The sequence below is a fragment of the Gymnogyps californianus genome, chromosome 5, assembly GCF_018139145.2.
Source record: "Gymnogyps californianus isolate 813 chromosome 5, ASM1813914v2, whole genome shotgun sequence".
NCBI lineage: Eukaryota > Metazoa > Chordata > Aves > Accipitriformes > Cathartidae > Gymnogyps > Gymnogyps californianus.
This window is the reverse complement of record NC_059475.1, coordinates 65,303,607-65,323,308: the sequence shown is the minus strand read 5'-3', so window position 1 is coordinate 65,323,308 and position 19,702 is coordinate 65,303,607. Positions and strand designations below refer to the sequence as shown.

General features: G+C 37.6%; 1 protein-coding gene across 1 annotated transcript in view; it reads left to right on the top strand.

Annotated features, from left to right (window-relative positions):
- Positions 1 to 2,768: 2,768 nt before the first annotated feature.
- The window catches only part of LRRC9 (leucine rich repeat containing 9), a 44,287-nt gene continuing 27,353 nt past the window's right edge, over positions 2,769 to 19,702 (top strand). The window contains 16 exon segments of the mRNA XM_050897933.1: positions 2,769 to 2,873; positions 2,875 to 2,922; positions 3,500 to 3,601; positions 7,147 to 7,343; positions 8,679 to 8,801; positions 10,256 to 10,405; positions 10,983 to 10,996; positions 12,746 to 12,854; positions 14,337 to 14,419; positions 15,544 to 15,598; positions 15,600 to 15,688; positions 16,669 to 16,790; positions 17,849 to 18,036; positions 18,203 to 18,215; positions 19,514 to 19,573; positions 19,575 to 19,634. Of these exon segments, the coding sequence (XP_050753890.1) occupies positions 2,769 to 2,873; positions 2,875 to 2,922; positions 3,500 to 3,601; positions 7,147 to 7,343; positions 8,679 to 8,801; positions 10,256 to 10,405; positions 10,983 to 10,996; positions 12,746 to 12,854; positions 14,337 to 14,419; positions 15,544 to 15,598; positions 15,600 to 15,688; positions 16,669 to 16,790; positions 17,849 to 18,036; positions 18,203 to 18,215; positions 19,514 to 19,573; positions 19,575 to 19,634 (1,518 nt within the window).

Genomic DNA, 19,702 nt, shown 5'->3' with positions numbered 1-19,702 from the left:
ATTGGCTGCTGCTCTGCCCCACCTGGCCCGTGGTGGGGTCACTGCATCACACACTCGCCTCTGGTTGGCTAGCAGCCCACCGGTGGGCGGGGCGAGGCGGTCTCCCACACACAGCCAGCAGCACTCTGGGCCTGGGTGCTGGGTCGGTGGCCGTGGCTGAGGCCTTGACTAGGCCGCAGTGGGCAAATCCGTGGCATTACTCTGTGGGACTGTACTATATGGAAGCTCTCTGTGGAGGCAGTGCTCCAGAAGAGATGCTGGCAAAGCCGTGCCCCTTCTAGGCAAGGTAGAACAACTCCCTGAGCTCCCCTATGGAGCCCAGAGGAGCAGGCATCCACCCAAATCTAATTCAGGTCTAATGTAATTTCCTTAGCTGTTCTAAATGGAAAAATATATTCTTCGTTTCCTGTCCTAAATTACTCGCTAGAGGGGCTGTGTGTCATTAAATACTGTGGCAGAAATTCAAAAGCAGCGGGGATGTGGTATATTAAGGGTCTAGTTTGTGCATACTGTAGTTAATACACCATGTAAGTGCTTTCAAAAGAAAAAAAAAAGCTGCTGCAACAATCATACTCTTATTACTAATGTGTTTGATAATTATAAAGAATAATTGTAGCAGCTGTGTGATTACTTAAAAAATTGTAGCAGAAGTTTTATCCTTTCAATTATATTCTGATATATTTTTACATACATGCAGAGGGGCTTTTATTGAGGTTTTTGGTGAATTAGGAGCTCTGATTGGTTCTTTTTTACCACAGCTTTATGCTTTGTGCAAATACAATTTACTGAGTCCAATACACAGATAAGTGGGTGCAATTCCTCACCCTTCCTTATGAAGGTGGCCAGAATAGCTTATACTATACTACTTTCTGGACCTTTAGAATCTAAAAAAGTTAATTAAAAAAGTAATAAAGTATTCCAGGCAATTTCAGCTTTCTTCTGTTGTAATCTCCATTGTGATTCCATTAGAAATACAGATTCTGGAACTCAATCTGTTAGGAATTTAGATCTTCGTTCCAAACTTCTTGGAAATCCTGTGACTTATAAATTATGTGGGTGGGTACACAGCTGATAATATTACTGTACTTTTTTTAGGAATTTACTAAGAAATAATAGTCACTGCAGAGAACTCAAGAGATGATGCAAGTGATAACTAAAACCAGAACCTTGTGGAAATAATTATGGAACTGGTAAATTATTAATTTGGTTTTGGTTTTAATCTTTTTTTTTTTTTCCCCCTCTCAGTACTTCTGTAAATATCAGTGTCCTTGTTAGAATATACAATTATCTTTGCTTCTCTAGAGATACCATCTGTAGGGTTGTCTCCATTCTGGAATGCCCCAAAGGTGGTATAGGGCATGCATTAATAACAGTTTGTGGTGATCTGAACATTTCAGAACTGTGGGAAACACATTGGTAGTTAGGATGCAGAAATGAGAATCTCTCAAGAGAGTATCTTCAGAGTAAATTACTTTTAAGGTACAATTCCCTGCTTTGTCTCTGTTTCTTGTGAAGTACCCTGCAGAAATATTCATATATAGAAACAGAAGTAAGCTTGTTATACAAATTTGATCAAAATAAATCTTGTAGTTTTGACTCAGTCCTCCATTTTGGTAGACAATGGATAGTTGTGAGCAGAATCGGGTGATTAACTAAGATAGTGGAAATTTTGTCTACTACGAACCGCTTAGAATTTTAAAATGGAGTCCCACTCCAGTTTAAGACACCTTCATTTAGGTGTCTGCAGGTAGTTGTCAACATAAGCATTTCATTTCTTGGCTGTCATTACAGTCAGTGGAAATCAAGGATAGGATTCAGCTGCATAGATACAGCCGTCTAGTGCCATTTTACTTGCCTCCAGGTATCTAAAACACCACACATATCTAGGAGGATATACAGAAAACTGCACCCTACTGGAACAGCTGCTGCAGGATACTTTAAGGTCTCTGAAATCACAACAGATATTCTGAATCCCATGCTTAGTCAATATAGTCAAGGGAACCTATAGAATAAGTCAATTTAGTGTAACGTAAACACCTCCTATCTGGTCATCTGAATGGCTTTCCAGGATCCTTTGGCTACATTGGTTAAATCTCTTGACTAACATGAGAGCTTAGGCAAGAGGCACACATGTGGATGCATATTGTTTTGTGTCTTAATCAAACTGAATCTCACCCTTAATGAAAGTCCATGTAAACTTTTTATTTTTTCCTGGCTAAAAGCTTTTATTATTATTTTTACTTGATACAACCACTCCAGAAGTGGAAAACTACAAGACTGATAAAGCGCACCATCTATCCTCATACATATATATGTATGTATATGTATGCATGTATATGTATACACACATATATACTAGCTTATAGATAAAGTTAGGGATTTCCAGTTTTTAATTTTCATTAAGAATAGCAGAATTAAAAATTATTTTGTTTTAAACTGAAAGTGCATTCTGAGGTGTGATATGAAGCACTCATGTAATACTTTGCAAACGTGTTTTGGGAGCAGCAGAAAGCTACTTAACCGCTATAGACTGAATGTGGCCAAAATTGCAAACACTTTTTACTGCAGAGGAAGTTTTAAAAGACACAACTGATGTTAAGCAGCTATCTCTAATTTACTGTAATGGCAGTAAGACATTCTGCTTCATAATGTATTTTTTACAGCATGGACATAAAGAGAATAATAGTTGCATTTCATTTCCAGTACACGTGTAATGGATTGTCTTATGAGAACGTTGATCAAGAGGGATAAAAACAAAAGTACTAGAGATGTTTTTCTCAGGTTATCCCAGGATTGTAGGCATGAAATATTTCCCAAATGTAACTACTGTCATTCTCATTGGACAAAGTATTCAAAAGATTTCAGACCTAGATGTACTGCCTGTTGCTGAAAGACCTGTGGATTGCTGAATGCTGTTTAGTGGTAAGTTAACTATGAGTTTTCTTTCTTGTCAGGTTTAGCCAATTTCCAGTCCCTTACAATGAGTATCATATTCTTTCACAAACACTCCATTCGTCTGTTCAAGGAAGAAGGTACTATTTGAAGGAGTCAGGATGTGGCACTTGTTTACTTAAGTATCCAAAAATCCCATTTTAGATATGGATCAAATTACGTCTGTTACATATTACAGTTTTTTGTAATTTAGAACCTATTGTTGGATTTTTTTCTCTCTCATTAGAAACAATATTTCTTAAAACTAGAATAATTACATTGAAACCTTTTCCAGGAAACTGGTTAGAATGAAGACATTTTAATGAATATAATACTGTATTTAAAAATGCATAATCATTTATCATGAACCGTTGTAGCTGCTACTATTTTTTCTTTGTTGGCTTAATTGAAAAGCTTTCTAAATCAGCAGCATTCTGCACAGAGGGTGTGGTCTCAAATCATTTGGAACTACCTAACAATTTTCTGTGCAAGTTAATGACATCTTGACAAAAAAGAGTGACATTTTGTTGTTCAGTGCTGCAAAGTAATACCTCTTCTTCTATTGCAGAAAATAGATGGTCTACAAAAATGTGTAAATTTGCAAAAGCTTTATCCTTATTGCAATGAAATTTCCAGAATTGAAAATTGGGAAGCCCTAACAAAGCTGAATGCTCTTTAGTTGAATAATAACCCGATCAAGAATATAGAGGTGAGTCTGGTGTCCTTGTTATGATTTCTTTTCTTCTAATTTCTCTAATGTATGGTATTTTAATAGTATGGTATATAAATGTGTCTAGTAAGTAGGGCTAACTTTTAGAATTACTGAACAACAGAAAGGACAATTTTAAACTTCAATTTATAAGAACTGAGGCTGAAACATTATTTGGAACTGATTAGCTGTCAAGGTTTTCTGCATATGCAGAGTTAACTAAATCACTCATTTTCAAAGACCTCAGATTCTTGATGAGGAAAAGATTTTTTAGTCTTATAACTGCAGATTTTTGTCTGCAAATCAGTATTATGTAAAAAGCTTGCCTTTTAATTTTTATTTTAGTGTTTGGATTTTTTATTTTTTTATAACTTGGAGAGATGATTAACTCCTGTTCAGGAGAAGCTTTATCCTGGCTTTTTCTCATGCTGTCATATGTCGAATTATTCCCCAAAAAATTAGTACTCTTCATGCTAACCTTTGAGTTGGAGGCTAGTCCAGAACCAGTGAGAGCTCTGTTTGGCATGTAGAGGGAGAAGAAATGTGTAAATGTCCATTTCTAGCAAAAGACCATGTAGCTTTCTTAAATACCCAAGTCATCGCACCCCCACAGGGAGACAGAAGTGCTGCAGCTCAGTCCACCTTCCCTTGGGAGAGTACATGAAAAAAAGGCAGATGGAGATAATGATACCAAGATAAAAGCAGTTAGAGCAGGAGGAGATGCTGATAGGGATGAATGAGACCAGATCACTGTGAACCTTCAAAGCCATAAAAGAGAGGAGAGAGATCAAAGCTGGGCATGATGATAGGGAAGGAAAAGGAAGACTGAGAAATTACAGCTGACAAAGTACAAGTGTAAAGGCAGTAGAGTGTTTCCAGAAATGATTATTTATTAGCAAGGACACTACAAACACTAGTGGCATCTCACTGCAGAGAACTGCAGTGTCATCATGGAGAGAAATGATTGACATCAGTGATTTGGTTCTCATGATATCCCGAGGCCAAGACATGGGCTGCAGCCAAAAGCTAATGAGTACTCATGACATGGGGCATGATCTGTTAGGTTTCTCATGCACAGCTGTGAAACTAAGGCTGGGGGACTAAGTTTGTTTTCATTGCAGTATCATTTACAAAGGCTTTCCAAGCTAATTGCCTTTCGGCAAAATGCATTCTCTCTTTCCATGTCAAAAAAAAGCTATAGTTTACAACAGAGGCTAACATTGCTTAGACTCCAGTCAAATTTGTTTTTACATTTGAATGATCTGCCTCTTAGCCTACAGGCTCTTCAGCATTTGCAGTGCTATATTAGATTAAAACTGTATTGTTTAAAACATTCACAGGGCTTACATACTCTCCAGAATTTGCAAGAGGACAACCTTGCTGGAAACTTAATAGAAAAACTAGGAAGGTGATATCAGTCTGGCATTTCTAGCATGAGCATTCTGATTACTACCAAGGATTTATGTACATGGTTTAATCTTTCTCTCATTCTAATAAAAATTTCCTACCAACTTGCATGGTTCAGAGTCATATCCAATATACACAGCCCTGATCATCCCAAAGTCTGTGTCAGAACTCCCTAGGGCTCATCTTTGTTTACTCCAAACTCCCTTCCATTGCTGTAGCCATGTCAAAGAAGACAGAAAATAGGCATCAGTGGGATTTGTGCATGTATTTATTTTTCTTTTTCACTGCCTTTAGTATAAAGGGCTTTTAGTTTAAATCTAAATCAAGCCTGTTTGGTTATAAATGGAAATGTAAATCATGCCTGCATTTCTGAACAGATACTAGAGAATCTATTAATTTTTCTTGGTTTATCTTTATCTGTAATAACAAGATCTTCCAAATGCTATCCCTGCACTTTGGGTGGAAATGGAAAATAATATATTACATATATGATGTCATTGTTTGTGTTAATTATTCTTCAGAATAATCAACAGCCAAGTTTCTAGGACACTTAATGTGTTGCAGGGGAACCATTTCCAGTTTCGGTTCTGCCAGGTTCATAATTATTTGAATCTGGTGTCTCAAGCCTTAGGTAAGTGCTTTGACCAATGGACTCTTAAATGGAACTGCACCAAGAAGGAAGCCTTAGAGATCCAGTCCAGAACAGTGGACTAGATAAGATACTCACCTAATGTGGTAAACTGAGTTTCAGATTGCTTCTTTTATTCATCCAGTACAGGTGTTTGCAGAGGACCTTCCTGCTGAGTTCCCAGATTACTATGGTTATTGCCTGTTCTAGCTGATACTATAAACATTTCTGAAAGGTCTGTGTTTTGCAGATTAGAAAGCTCTTTCTCACCCAGCTCTCAAGTTACTGGGTTGTTTGGGGGGTTTTTTCTGATTTCCAACTGATTAGTCTGTTCCCCTTCTTTTAAGAACAGTATAAGCAACATAATGATTCAGAGTCAGACTGTAGTTGCATCAGTGCAACTGCAGTTATTCTAAAATGAAAAGACCTGTGTCACAGATTTTCTGTACAGCAGTTTGTAAACATTCCTAGTAGGTCTTTAATGCACTTTGAGTGAGCTCTTTGCACATATGTCTATACAAATATAACTGAAAAAATATTGCTGATTACGTAAATAGGACCCCTTAAAAGTACTTTGATCAAGAGTCAACAGATTCTTTTGATCAAAGGTGCACAGACCAAGGACTCTGCCAGCGCAGGCTCATGCCTTTATGGTCATATCTTCCTCCTTTGCTTGCCATATGTAGATCAGGTAGTATCTAGGAAGCAGACATACACTTCAGTCACCTCATCTCTTTGTCAGAAGTGCCTATAGTTAGTGCATATATGAATATTTTAAATAATACTCACATTGGGGTGTGTATGCAGAGTGAGCCAAGTTGCTTTCTTTAAGAAGAGTTTTATGGAAGTTTTATACTTGGGAGCCAAATCCTTGCTTGTTATTCAAAAGGAATGAGTAGTTTATTTTCTTGCTTTAACTAATCTCGGCTGTATAGCGGCTTGATTGATCCTAAAGATTTACCTCTTTAAAAAGAATGCAAAAAGAGTTTTGCTTCCACAAAGCAGAGAGTAATTACTATGCCACACAGTGATCACACATGGGGAGAAAAATTATCCCTGCCCTTAGGTGTCTGAAGAAAAGCTGCACTGCCATTTTAACTGTACCCTCTAACTCTCTTTTGATTGCTGAGACTTGCATCATAATGAAGTCACATTGAGGGGTCATCCTGCCTGGGTGAAACAATGGTCTAATTGATATGAACAGGACTGGGATATGAGCCAGTATACAACAGAAGAGTATGGGCAGTTGCTCAGAGCAGAGCTGTCCCTTTGGCCAAGTAATTCAGCTTTTTCTACTGACAATCAAGGGTTTGAATTTATTAAAATAATTTTCTGTTTTGATGTTTTCAGGTATGCTTTTTCGTACACATCTAGAGGGCTTATCTTTTGAGGAAACATAAATAAGATAATTTTCCTGCCATACTTTAACATAACCTCTTGCTTCTGAATCCTAATGGGGTCTTTTTATCAGCTGGAACGTGAATTGGCCACACTGCAAATGTTGGGTAAAACATCACGTAATAAATCTCTAAGGAGTAAGAATCTGGAAACTGAAAATTCAGTTCATGATAATGAAGATACAGAAAAAACATGTCTTGAAAAGTCATTCTTACAAAAATAAAATGCACTGGAGGAAAGAATAACATTCCGGAACAGAAAACTGAATGAGTATGTTTAGTGAATTGTACAAGAACGGTATTCTGATATTTTCAGACATTAATAATTGGGTATTATGGTGGCTGGTGATTAGGAGATTAATGACAGGACTTGAAGCCTGTCTCACATTTGTTTTTTATAAGGTCCAAACTAGGAGTATTGCAAATATCATTAAAGTGGCAGCTCTTATGTGGTCTGAATTATTGAATCCAGGCCAGCTTCTAGTAGGCAGATGCTGCCATTTCCATTACTGGTGATCTCAGTAAATAGGTAAAGGATTGAACAAAAATAGCTGCAATGAGTAGTTATATTGGACCAGTGCTTGGAAAAGTGTTCTGGGCCTTTAAACAGTAGAGATCCAGCAAAGTGCTGTGGTTTTTTTGTTTCTGTTTGTTGGGTTTTTTTCCCCCTGTAATTCCAATGTGATTTTAATGGCTTCTTTTTCTTGTCGTTCATAATTCTGGCTTAGGACTTCATAAGTCAAATTCACTCTAAAGTCAATGGCCAGCACAAAGTTTGCACACAGAGAATCCTTCATAATAGGGCATGTGGAGGATATCAGTGATGCCATAGACTTAGTGCTGGATGCCAGCACGGATCTGAAGCTCATTCTACAGAATTTTTATGAAGGGAGAATTGGATGTCTCTCTTCTGATAAGTAGAAAGCTGTCTGTTCTCTCTCTGATGCTCTGCAGGACAGCTAAGGCATACCATTCATCTGGCCAGTTTTTCCTTTGTTTTTGCGTCTAAGACTAATGAACACTGTTCCTATCTACAAGGGTAGTACAAAGAGTCTGTAGTGCATCAGGCCCCGAAAGAATCAAATCATTTAGATTTTGCATTTGGGTGGAAATTATATACTGAAGTAGTACTGTTTTAAAGCTTGTTAATAAAGAGAGGGAAAGACCGTCAATCATCTCGAGGAAGGAACAACTGATGGAGGTGTGGGAGAATATAACCATACTGTGAAATTTGTTGCTGTTACTTGCCACTGATTTCATGCCAGTGCCTCACACTGCACCCAAGTCCAGCACGGTTTCATTAGTGCTGCTGTTTGGACTGACATCATTATGAATACTAAATAGCAAACTACAACCTTCTCTTACTTGAGGAGGTGATTCCCTTAAGTTAATGATTACAGAGCAATGCTGAGGGTGAAGTGGATGAAGCTTGGTGTTATGGATCAGTATAGGACCAGTATATGCACATATTAGGATCAGTATATCCACAGTTGTAGTCTTTCAGACTTAAAAAAATAATAATCTTTCTGTAATCATTCATCTAAATTTGTTGTTCTAAAAAAAATCAAAATTATGTTTATTTGTCCTGTTATGTTGTTCCAGGCAGAATTTAAAAAGATTTCCAAGTGGAAATGAAGAAGAGTTTTAATTTGGTAGTACAATTTTTGTTGATGGAATTGGAAACAGTGGGAAACATTCACTTTGAAGAAGGTTTATCAAATAATCCATGGTAAACCTTTAAAGAAACCTGAAACTAGAACCTGTTTCTTATGATTCCAAGTTAATAATTTTTAACAAAACAAATTTATTACAGGGTTCTGGATTATTTTGAAGCATCAGTGCTCCACAGACTCCATTTGCAGCTAGCTGACAAGAAAGGAAACACTCTCTCCCCTCTCCTTCTCTTGGTGGTGTACTAGGCTGAAGCTTTGAGCCCACAAAGACTGACTTTTTTGTCGCCTTTATTTTTTTATTACCTATTTATGAAGCCTTGATTTTTAAAAAGGCAGATAAAAGAGTAAGCAAGCTATCCAATTCCTTTTTAACAACAGTGATAATGATTATTCTAAGTTCCTACACAGCTTTACCTGTAAAGAAGCATTAGAAGTTGTTTACATAATATTTGTATGAATAACCTTGGCGCTCAGTTGAGGGGAGATTCAAATTTAGACTGGCAGTATTTCAAGGACTGTTTTCTGCTTGAGTACTCCAAGCTTGTCCACCTCAGGTATGCCTTCTTTTTGTGTTCAGGGATGTTTGTTAGAGCTGCAGGTACTTCTGTACTTACAAGTTCCATTTGAGGTTGTTTATAAATAGCACTCTGGTTACTTTTAATGCCACTTTCTCAAGCCAAGGATCTTTTTGTTTTGGCAAGGAGAAATTAATAAATGACTCTTGTAGGGATGAAAACCAAACCAAAGGTTTTTGGATGAGTAATCTTAGCACAGAATCTTTTTGAGAAAGAGCGATATTATTATTAGTTGCAGTAAGGATTTTGACTGTTATATCTTCTTTTTTAAGAAAACTTCCCACTGATTGAAAAGCTGGAGAACCTACTGCATTTCTAGGTTGGTTCTCTTTCTAAGGTGTCTGATTACCCCATAATCTTTAAGGAATCTTACAGTACCAGATGGAAGTATAAGAGTTTATTGTCTTCCTAGTCAGACACAGAGAAAATGGCCACATATTTTTAAGTGATTTGACTTGTGTACCACAGGGAATAGGTGAGCTTCTGCCCCCAGGTTCCTGGCTGGCCAGCGGACTGTCTCCTCTTTCTCAAGTTTGACTGTAGAAACTGTTCTTGCAAACCATGCTCGCTTTATGCATGATTGTGCTTACTATAGTGGCACTGCTCATTTGCATAGTGAAGAAGGATTTAAACAGATTTTAAATATGACAGTGCGAATAGAGAAAAGGAACACAATGGATCACATATGATTAGATACTGATATTTGATGCTTAACTTTGAATGCAGCATTTAAATAAAATAAGGTAAATTTATTTGTCTCCACTTGAGAGAACAAAGTTAAAATGAAATGAAACAGGCTAGAGGTATTGCTTGCGATTCTTTCTTCTGAATAGGAAACAGAAGAAAATCATGTAGATAGCACTGAAAAATTCAGTGCAAAACAAGAAGAAAATATTATTAACTTAGTGCTCTCCTCTGTGCATTTCTGCACACAGGTTTAGTTCTTGTTGTTACATAATTCAATCATGATTCTGTACCTGGGACTTCAGAGCATACAGTATCATGGGAATGAAAATAAATCACATCTTTAGAGTGCATAATCAAATTCTGAGGCTGAAATTTAAGGAGAAATTTCAAATATTTCTGTAAAAAGTTTTCAGTGTAAGTGCCTAAGTTTTAAGAGCTATTTAGTGTAGCACTGCCCTGTGAACAAAGTTAACTTTGTGATTATAAGAACAGAAACATTTTGCAAAGTATCAAATAATTTAGGATTATTGAGAAGTTTTACCCAGATAGAGGTGGCTTGAAGTCCCCCAAAGTCCCTATGCTTGGTGTTTCTATGACTGGCTCTTGGACTTCAGAGGTCCGTAGCTTGGTAGAAAATACCAGGCATGAGAATTGGTTCAGATTTTTGCTGTTAGAATCTGGGTCTTACCTCATCTGTTCCTAATATGGTTGTGAAAACAGAGTAAATATTGTTATGAATGGCCAGATTTCTGAAAGTGGAAAGCAGTGGTAGATTAACAATGCAGAAACAAAACAAATCCCACCCAGATGTATATGCATCTGTATTTCATCTGTATCACACAGGAGAGTATATGCATATGTCGGGACAGTGACAAGGTAGATTTGTATCTATGCAGATAAGTCCTAAGTTTTTCTGGGTAAGTCTCAACTTTGAAATTTGTGTGATTGTACTCATTTATTTCACTGCCTTCCAAGAATCAACCTCCAAGGTTGAGACTTGTGATGCAGCCATGATCTTTGTCATAAGCACTGGGAAACATCTGCCCAAAGCAGCTTGTAGAACTGTGTCACCAGTGGAGCAATGGTCTTAGGACACCCAGTTGCCCACTTGTAGCTATGAGACAGAACTCCTGTTGAACCCATTTCTTTCTTTGCATACTGAGCAGTTCACTGACTTGATATGTGTGACTGTATTGTTATGATTTTAGTACGGTTAATACAGTGCTTTTAATCTTTTTATGTGCATTTACTATGTTTATATGTATGTGAAAGTTTATTTTATACATATAAATGTATGTGTGATTTCTGTGTGTAGAAATCAGAGCTGAATGCTTGAAGGGAGCTGGAAGATCTTTTCAATCTTGAAAGCAAAATCTTATCTCCCTGAGGGACAACAGGTGCCCTCTGAGCTCAGGACATTTTAGCTGCTAAGATCAAAACAAATTCCCTGGGATTCAGAGCATGCCCATTCTGAGATGCAGTATTCCAGTTAATGGCATAACATGGCTCAGCATGGGGGGGGGGGGGCAGGTAGGGGTTTTTTGTTTGCTTAGGGGTTGGGGGGGTGGGGTATGGTTTGACCCAGAAACAGCGTAGCCATGAGAAACATTCAGAGGTGGGCAGAGATGATCTTGTGAATCATACCACTTTCAAATTTTTTCCTATAAGCCTTTAGCTAAAAGTTACTTTCCTCCATAGCTGAAACACCACTATTGAGCTTCTAGTCCTTTCCAATACAACATAAAACAGATTTGTTCACCCCTTGCTATTCTTCACATAAAGTTGGAATCACAAAAAGACCCTCACTCTTATAGCTTTATCTGAAATTATTTGAGGTAGTAAGCTGTATCAGACAATTCAACTACCCACTTCCAGCACTTTTTTTGGCCCATGGGGAAGTCAGATTGGCACAGCTAATGATTTTAGCAGCTCTTTTCATGTTACCTGAAGAGAACAAAACTTTTCAGGAAGCTCCCCAATGCACTCTGTATCATGCTGGTAGGATATCCTCCAGGTTGTATGAAAAACTGTCTCATTGTATTAGCTCCTACTATGGATTAGCCAGATCAGCTCCATTCATATGTATTAGACCCCATTTCAGGTGGTGATAGGCAATTTATGCATCTTCCCTGAGAAGCAACTATCAGCCCAACACTGTTCTTAAATTGAAACCTCATGGTCTGATGCTTATTTTGGCAGAGAAGTCCAGCAATAATTAATCAAATCCTCACTCTAACCTGCTGATGCTCAAACTGCAGTGTTTTAAATCACCAGAAATTACATCCTTATGAAAAAGAATTTCAAGAAGAAAATAAGTTATCAACAGTTTTGTAGTATTTGTATGGGGTTCTGGATCTGCTGTCAACATTTATTGTACTATTCTCTTTCTTCTCATGCTGTTGCTACCTTCCTGCTAGGGATCTTCAGCAAAGACAAGACTTGTGGTTCCAGAGGCAAACAAATAGATCTTTTTTTTTAATGTAATACAGAACATGGAGACTACTCTTACTGATTATTGAGAAGCAGGGGAAAAAAAAGTCTTGCAAGTGATCTCATGATTACTGTGAACATCAGTATTATGGAATTTGTGTTAATTATAGTCTGTTATCCTTAGTAAATATTGTGCAATGTATAAACTTTATATGGTCAGAATGTCTATTCTTGTCTTTTGTCTGCTTTTGCAACAGCATAATGAAAACCTGGAGTCTTTCCCTATCTCTTTGTACTTTCTTAATAAGAAAAGATGGAATCTCTCTCTTATGTATGCAGCCCTGAATTGCCAGTTAAGGAAAAGCAGCTGCTACAAATGCTGGAGGATAGTTTCCAGGGTCTGGAAGTGGATAGAGTGTGCTGCATTGTGGACAGAAGAATGCTGTTGTTTAGTAAAGGATAGCACAGAAGAGAGCAGGCAGAAAAGTGCTACTCTCTTTTCCTTTCTCCTTTCATCATTTTTCTATTAATCTTTCTTCTGTTTTCTTCCTCTGTTCTCATTATATTTCTTCGTGTTACCTCTGCTGCATTCTTCACATCTTTACACCATCTGTGGCAAAGGCATGATTAGCGTTTTCCAGTTTGTCTCATCACCTTCTTGTCCTTTCCTTGCCCTTTCTCTTTTTGTTGCATATTGTGTCTTCTCACTCACCACTTCTCATCAGTGCCCCCACTAGAGTTTGCAGGGACTGATACAGGACTAGTTTGGAAGTCTGCACGGTAACAGATGAAGTACTTGTATTTACTGCCTGTGGAACAGATTGGCTCAGTGGTTTCTTCAGCCATTTATTTTATAATTTTCATTTGTATTTGTTTGAACACAGTATCATTTTGGTATTATTTTGTTCTTCCTACCAGTGCAAGCACAAAGCATAGCATGGGTTTTCAGTTCTTTCAGTCTCAGTTCTAGTAATATAGCATCCCAGGTCCTGGCTTGCAAGCCTCATCCTAACTTTAAATCACTGCCTCCTTTGTCCTTAATCTTAAATTTAATCCTAGTCCATTTATGTCTGGTATCTCCAGATACCTAGCCCTAAACACAGGGTCCCTCTGGAATGGATTCTAGTTGTCAGACCAGTCATAACCCTAGAAACTGTCAGTCCTGCCCCAGTGACCCCTTCCATCTCCAGACTGTAACATAGCCAGACAGATGGAATATATTATTTCATGCTGAGTAAGAAATTACGAATAGAAGTATTTTTGCAGATTCACAGAATGGTTGAGGTTGGAAGGGGCCTCTGGAGGTCATCTTGCCCAGCCCACCTGATCAAGCAGCATCACTTACAGCAGGCTATGCAGGACCATGTCCAGACAGCTTTTGAATATCTAAGATATTCAAGGTATTTTTCAGGTTTCAAGGAGATTCTCCATTGAGAAGAATTGCTCAACTTCCATTGCTCTCCTTTTCTTCTTTCCAACCTTTTGCATACCTGCCTTTCTTTTTTTGCTCTGAGAAGAGATCAGATTTTTGGGTGGCAAGATTGTATCTTCAAATGCAGTATCTATTGTCCTGTTTTGCTTGATTATTGTTTATATCATGCTAGTTTGCAGAGGCCCCACTGAGATTCCTTTTTGTGATGTCAAATGCGATATAAGCATACAGGAAGATGGGCCCTGTTCCCACAGAGCTTACAATCTGATCTTCTTGTCCATGTCTCTCATTCTGTTGGAATAATGACACCATAAACTATTTTCTTATTCGTTATTCTTCGCTTTCCCTGCCTGCCATCCCTTATCATAATTCATAGCTATATTTTCATGCTGCTTAAATTTGTTTACATTTTCAAGGGATGGTCTCAGTCAAATAAGGATACTTGGCCCTTGCTTTAATCTTTGCAGCAGTCTGACGAAAAAAAAAGCTTTTCTTCTCCGTAACAGTCTAAGCATATGTGAATGTCCAAGAACAGAGTTTCTGAAACAATAAGCTAAGGCAGAAGGCAAAAACAGCAGTGATCCTGAGAAGTCATTCAAGTATGGTAATTCAAAGTTTGGAAAGATCTTGTAAAATACGTGCTGTATGGCTTGTATAATTGCTGTTACAAAGGACATTTTGTAAATACTGTAGATGGCCATGAGGTGGCATATGCAGCCTTGAAAGGAGCTCTGAAACTTTGCTGAAATCTGTCCCAGTGGCATTTCTGTGTATTAGGAAGCTCCACAAAGGACTTCGGCTATGGGGAGTAATTCACAGGCAGGAGTTTGAAGTGTCTATGAGAGATGTCCTCATGTGAGAAATAATTAGATATGCCTGATCTTTACCGGATGAGTGAGGAAAGACACAAATACATTGGGTCAACCTGTGTCCAGGACAGGGCACGGAAGGGAAAAACACCAGTCATGTTGTGTGACTGTCATTGCAGTGACTTAGGAATGATCAAATTTCAACCAAATTTGAAAAACATATAGAAGTTTTAAAGGTAATTAAGTATTTATGAATTTTGTAGAAATGTGGCTTAACCTAAATTAGGACACCTCTCCTCCCTCTCCTCCTTCTCACAAAGAAAAGAGACATTTCTCAGCTTTTCTAGGGTTCATTTAGCATCACCCAACAGGACAGTCAGCATGGACTTCTGGCAAGTTTGTCAGCATATATATAGCTCGAGACTAGCCACTGCACGTACTACCTTTTGCTTGGCCTTGGTGTCATAGGGAGCTTGGGGAAGCTAGGTTTACTGCAGTATGGAAGAAAGAATTTGGAAGACACAAGTCCGAAGGATACCTGGCCTCACAGGTTCCACTGTTTATGAAATTACTTGTATTTTGGATTTCACTGGCTTTAAATATTAGCCAGCTACAAATGTTAGATTTCACAGTGTAATCTTTTTTGCCAAAGTATATTGTTTTCATAAAAAACATAAAACCAGAATCACAGCATATATAAAAATACGTATTTTTATTAAATTGTATTACATACATATTAGAGCATTCATTTGCCAGCCCAAGATGCAGCCTGCCTGTTATTACATTAAGCATCACTGTTGTATTATCCTGTCTGTACCCCCAAGCTAGAATTAGAAGCATTAAGTGTCTTTTCTCCCTCACTTAGGGAAAGTGATAATTGCAAAAGTTTTCCTTGGCCGCAGTGCTCCAGCTTGCAATGAATCCCATCTATCAAGTCAACTACGCAGAAGCTAATTCAGTGTTCAGGCCATGGAAATGCCTAGAAAGTGATGCATCTACTTCTGGCAATGGTACATATTTGTAGGCACTTGTTAGCATAAAGTTAAGGTTAAATTAACATTTGTATTCTAAACTCATCTTTGACTTTGGGTTGTGTCAAGAAGTTTCATTCCTCAGAACACAGTCTCTGCTCAGCTGAAGTGCATTTTTTCAAAGACAATAACAAGCAAGAAGATTCGTCTTTGAATAAATATTTGTGCTTGTTTAGTTCACAGGGTGAAAGTGTGTTGTGCCACACTGCTATTTAGCCATTAGTCCACAGTAAAAGTAGCTCACTTCATGTAGTTTCATACCTAGTCTTCATACAGCGGGACTGAGTGAGTGTTGCAAAGGGCAATATGCATATACTGCAGAGGAAATCTTCACCCGTAAAATCCACAGCCTTTATCTTTAAGTAAAATAAAAATGAGTACTGCTGAGAAATACACTGTTATAAGTAACCAGATCTGAGTGATAGATTCTGCTTTACTCTTTTTTTTTGCAAGAGAACAGAGTCGAAATTGAGTAATAATTTTACCTCTTCACTCTGACTTTCAGATGTCCAAACTTTCAGATGCTAACAGGGAGCAACATCTGTCTCTTTATAAACTGGGAGCTGGGATTGTTTCTGGTTTCTTAGAAGGGAGGAAATGAAAGCTAATTTGGAAGGTGATCACACCATAATATGATAGAGTAGTTTTGGACAGTGCAGCAATGAAGGCACTGCAGGACAGCTGTTCATGCCCTCAGGATCTAAGCTAGTCTTTGACAGGCTGTGATCTTCATGCTGGAATCTGACAGTTGCTTATTCTACCTAGGGTATTAGAGAGCCAAGTTAAATTCCTTTATTAGCCTGTGCGAGTCTGTATGGCAAAGGAAGTCTAATGGTAGAAACGAATAAAACTGATGCATCTTCATGGAAGGAGATACCTTTGACTCATTAACATTCTGAAATTAATACCAAACTTAGCTAAAAACCAATAATACATTTACCCTGTTTCATCCACTTTAGAAATGTGGGCTTCCTTGGAACAGAGGAATTGTGACTGCAGCCATTGGCATTGCGAGTGGTTTGTGTTTGACCATGAGCTGGTCCTGCCAGAATACATTGCTGAGTTTGAGTACATTACACCGGTGTGAATTTTTTTTCCTACTGTGATATTAGAAGGCAAGCTTTGGATTTCACAGATGAAGAGAAAAAAAAAAAACAAGTAGGTAAAATTAAGTTCTGTTCTACTAACGTGACCTGACAAGCCCAAATTTAAGGTTGATTCTCTCTGTCCATTCTGTCAGAGCCAGATAAAACTTCTGTGGAAGTCAGTGAGAAACTTTCCAGTCATTGTAGTGAGATTTGGCTGAGGATCTTATTTTGTACTTATAAAAAGCATAACAAAGAAATCAAAGATCCTCTAAGTTTCAACAGATTAAATGAAATGCAGCTGAAAACTAAGTCCTCTCTCACTAAGAACTACTTTCTCTGAGGTACCATGCAAAGTAAAATTTAGAGTATTGGCTGTGCAAAGGATCTTTTTTCCTGGGGTCTTGCAGGAGCAAATGATCTTTAGTTGTTTAACTTAAATTGTGAGATGTGCAGTTTTGAAAAAAAGAAAAATATATTTTATTCTCAGCTGGTATTCTGAACAAGTTTTTCCTTGATTCCCTCGACTCATTTTTACAAGCATATAATGCTGCTGTTTTCACTCATCTAACTTCATAACTTGCTGCCAAGTTAGAAGGGCTCATTTCAGACTCTGAGTTACTCTGTCTATTAGAAACAAGAGAGTATGGGGAAGTGGGATGTTCAGCTCTGGGGAAAGGAAGAAGAGAGTCGAATTCACTGATGAGTCAGGTCTGCCTGGTCCCATGGTCCCGTGTTAGGCTGCTCTACTGTGATTCTTGGACTTTGGGAATTTCAGTGCATAGGTGTACTTCTTTTGACTCTAGCCAGAGTTCTGTATGGTACACAACAACCCATACAAGCAAAAACATTATGCAATGCTTTGATTATGAGGCAATTAAACCCAGCTTCTAGCAGATCTGTGTTACAGAAAGATGATTTCCTGACTTAATTGCTATTAATTTCCTAACTGAAGTTCTTTCATTTTATGCTCAGTATTAAATTTATTATTTAATTAAAAATTAGAAAGTTTACAAATTTCAAATGCCTTTTATTTTATATAGCTCAAGACCAGTGTCTGTTTTCTACGTGCAATATAATTGTGGAAGAGGGAAAGAGAAGCATAGAAAGATTTATTCTGTCTCATGATTTGCAACGTGATGATGAAGTTTTGAACATGGAACCGACAGTAAAGGTCAGGCCTCAGATTGCTTGCTTAAATGAAAATAACACAATATTTTCAGTGGCTAAGGCCAATATTTAGTCAGGTACAGGTGAGGTATTGCTGTCAAATTTTTGGTAAAATAAAAGTACTATGTAAGCATTGGAACAGGCTGCCCAGGGAAGTGGTGGAGTCACCATCCCTGGAGGTATTTAAAAGATGTGTAATGTGGCACTTAGGGACATAGTTTAGTGGTGGACTTGGCAGTGCTAGGTTAACAGTTGGACTGGATGATCTTAAAGGTCTTTTCCAACCTAAACGATTCTATGATTCTATGATTCGAATTGTTACTTTGTTATTCAGGTTGGTTCATGACCTAAACCAAACACAAAAGTTAAAAATTAATGTTTCCATTTGGGCTTGATTCTGATGTTGCTTACATTTACTTAACATCACTAGAACTTGTGTTCCTCCACCTAGCAGTTATTATGCAATGTGAATTACAATTATTGGGCTGAATCCTAATTGCATTTCCTATTGTGTAGAGGACACATAATTTCAATGAAAAACAGTTTAAGAAGAATGCATATGAGAATAGGGCACGACCTAAACTATCAGCCTTTCTCTTGAATTTTATGAAATACATGACTTCATGCCATTATGCCAGTTGTTCTTGAAAAGATTTTTTTTTTTGTCAGATTTGACATCACAAGAATGTAGCCTGGGGAAAAAAACACATCAAAACTGTAGCAGGATACAGATTTTAGCTTCAGAAATACATATTGTTATAATAGCTGTACAGAAAAACACTTCTTCAGGTGGATATTTATATGCATAATTCTGACATTGCATTCATATGCATAACTACTGTGTGGCACCTTCAGTAGCCCCCTTTTCTGATGAAGTAGCCCTGCTAAATATCTGATACATGAAACTGTGAAATAGTTTCTGAACTGTCCCATTTTTAACTCTAGTTTGCGAGGGGGTGTTATTTCTTATATTTGATGGTATACATTACAGTTTCAAATAAACTTTGTCTTTTCTAAAGCTTATTTAGAGACAATGTTAAGAAAGAGGAGAATAACAATTCTCTTATTTTACCAAAGTGCCATCTTTCCAGTGATCTGTGTTTGCAGCGAGATACTAGCAATTCTCCTCTCACTTTGCCTTTTCCTAAGGATCTGTTGCCTGTCTCTGCTCGGCTCCACTCTTCCCATACGGCTCTTTCATAATGGAAGAGTTGCCAGTTCCTTAGTGTCGGCAGCATCTCTTCCTGTGAACTGATTGACTGTCTGACCCCCCATCTTACCCAGGTCACTTTTATTTTGGGGAGAAGTTAGAGAATAAATAGTCTTCAAATAAGTGAAAAAGAGTCATCATAGCCTTTATTGTCTTTTCACTATTTCATGTTAGTTTGCATTCACATTTTATAGTCTTTTTATGGTTTACCAGTAGCATAGTATTTGTATTTGCACTCCATCAGTTGAAGCTTTTTCATTTTAAAGACAGCCATGGAGTATCACAGAATTTGGCTGCGTGTCCAGTAAAATTGTCATTTCTGATCTACTTTTGGCCTAGGTTTTGAATTTGAATGGGAACAGGCTGAGCATGCTGCAGGACATCTCTAGACTTAAAAACACTTCAAAAGCTTATCATTAGCTTTAATGAATTTACTTCCTTAAATAATATTTATGACCTGGTGAGAAATTAAGCTCTAATTCTTTTTTTTTAAGGAACATTTACTAGCATAAATATTCTTACATTGTG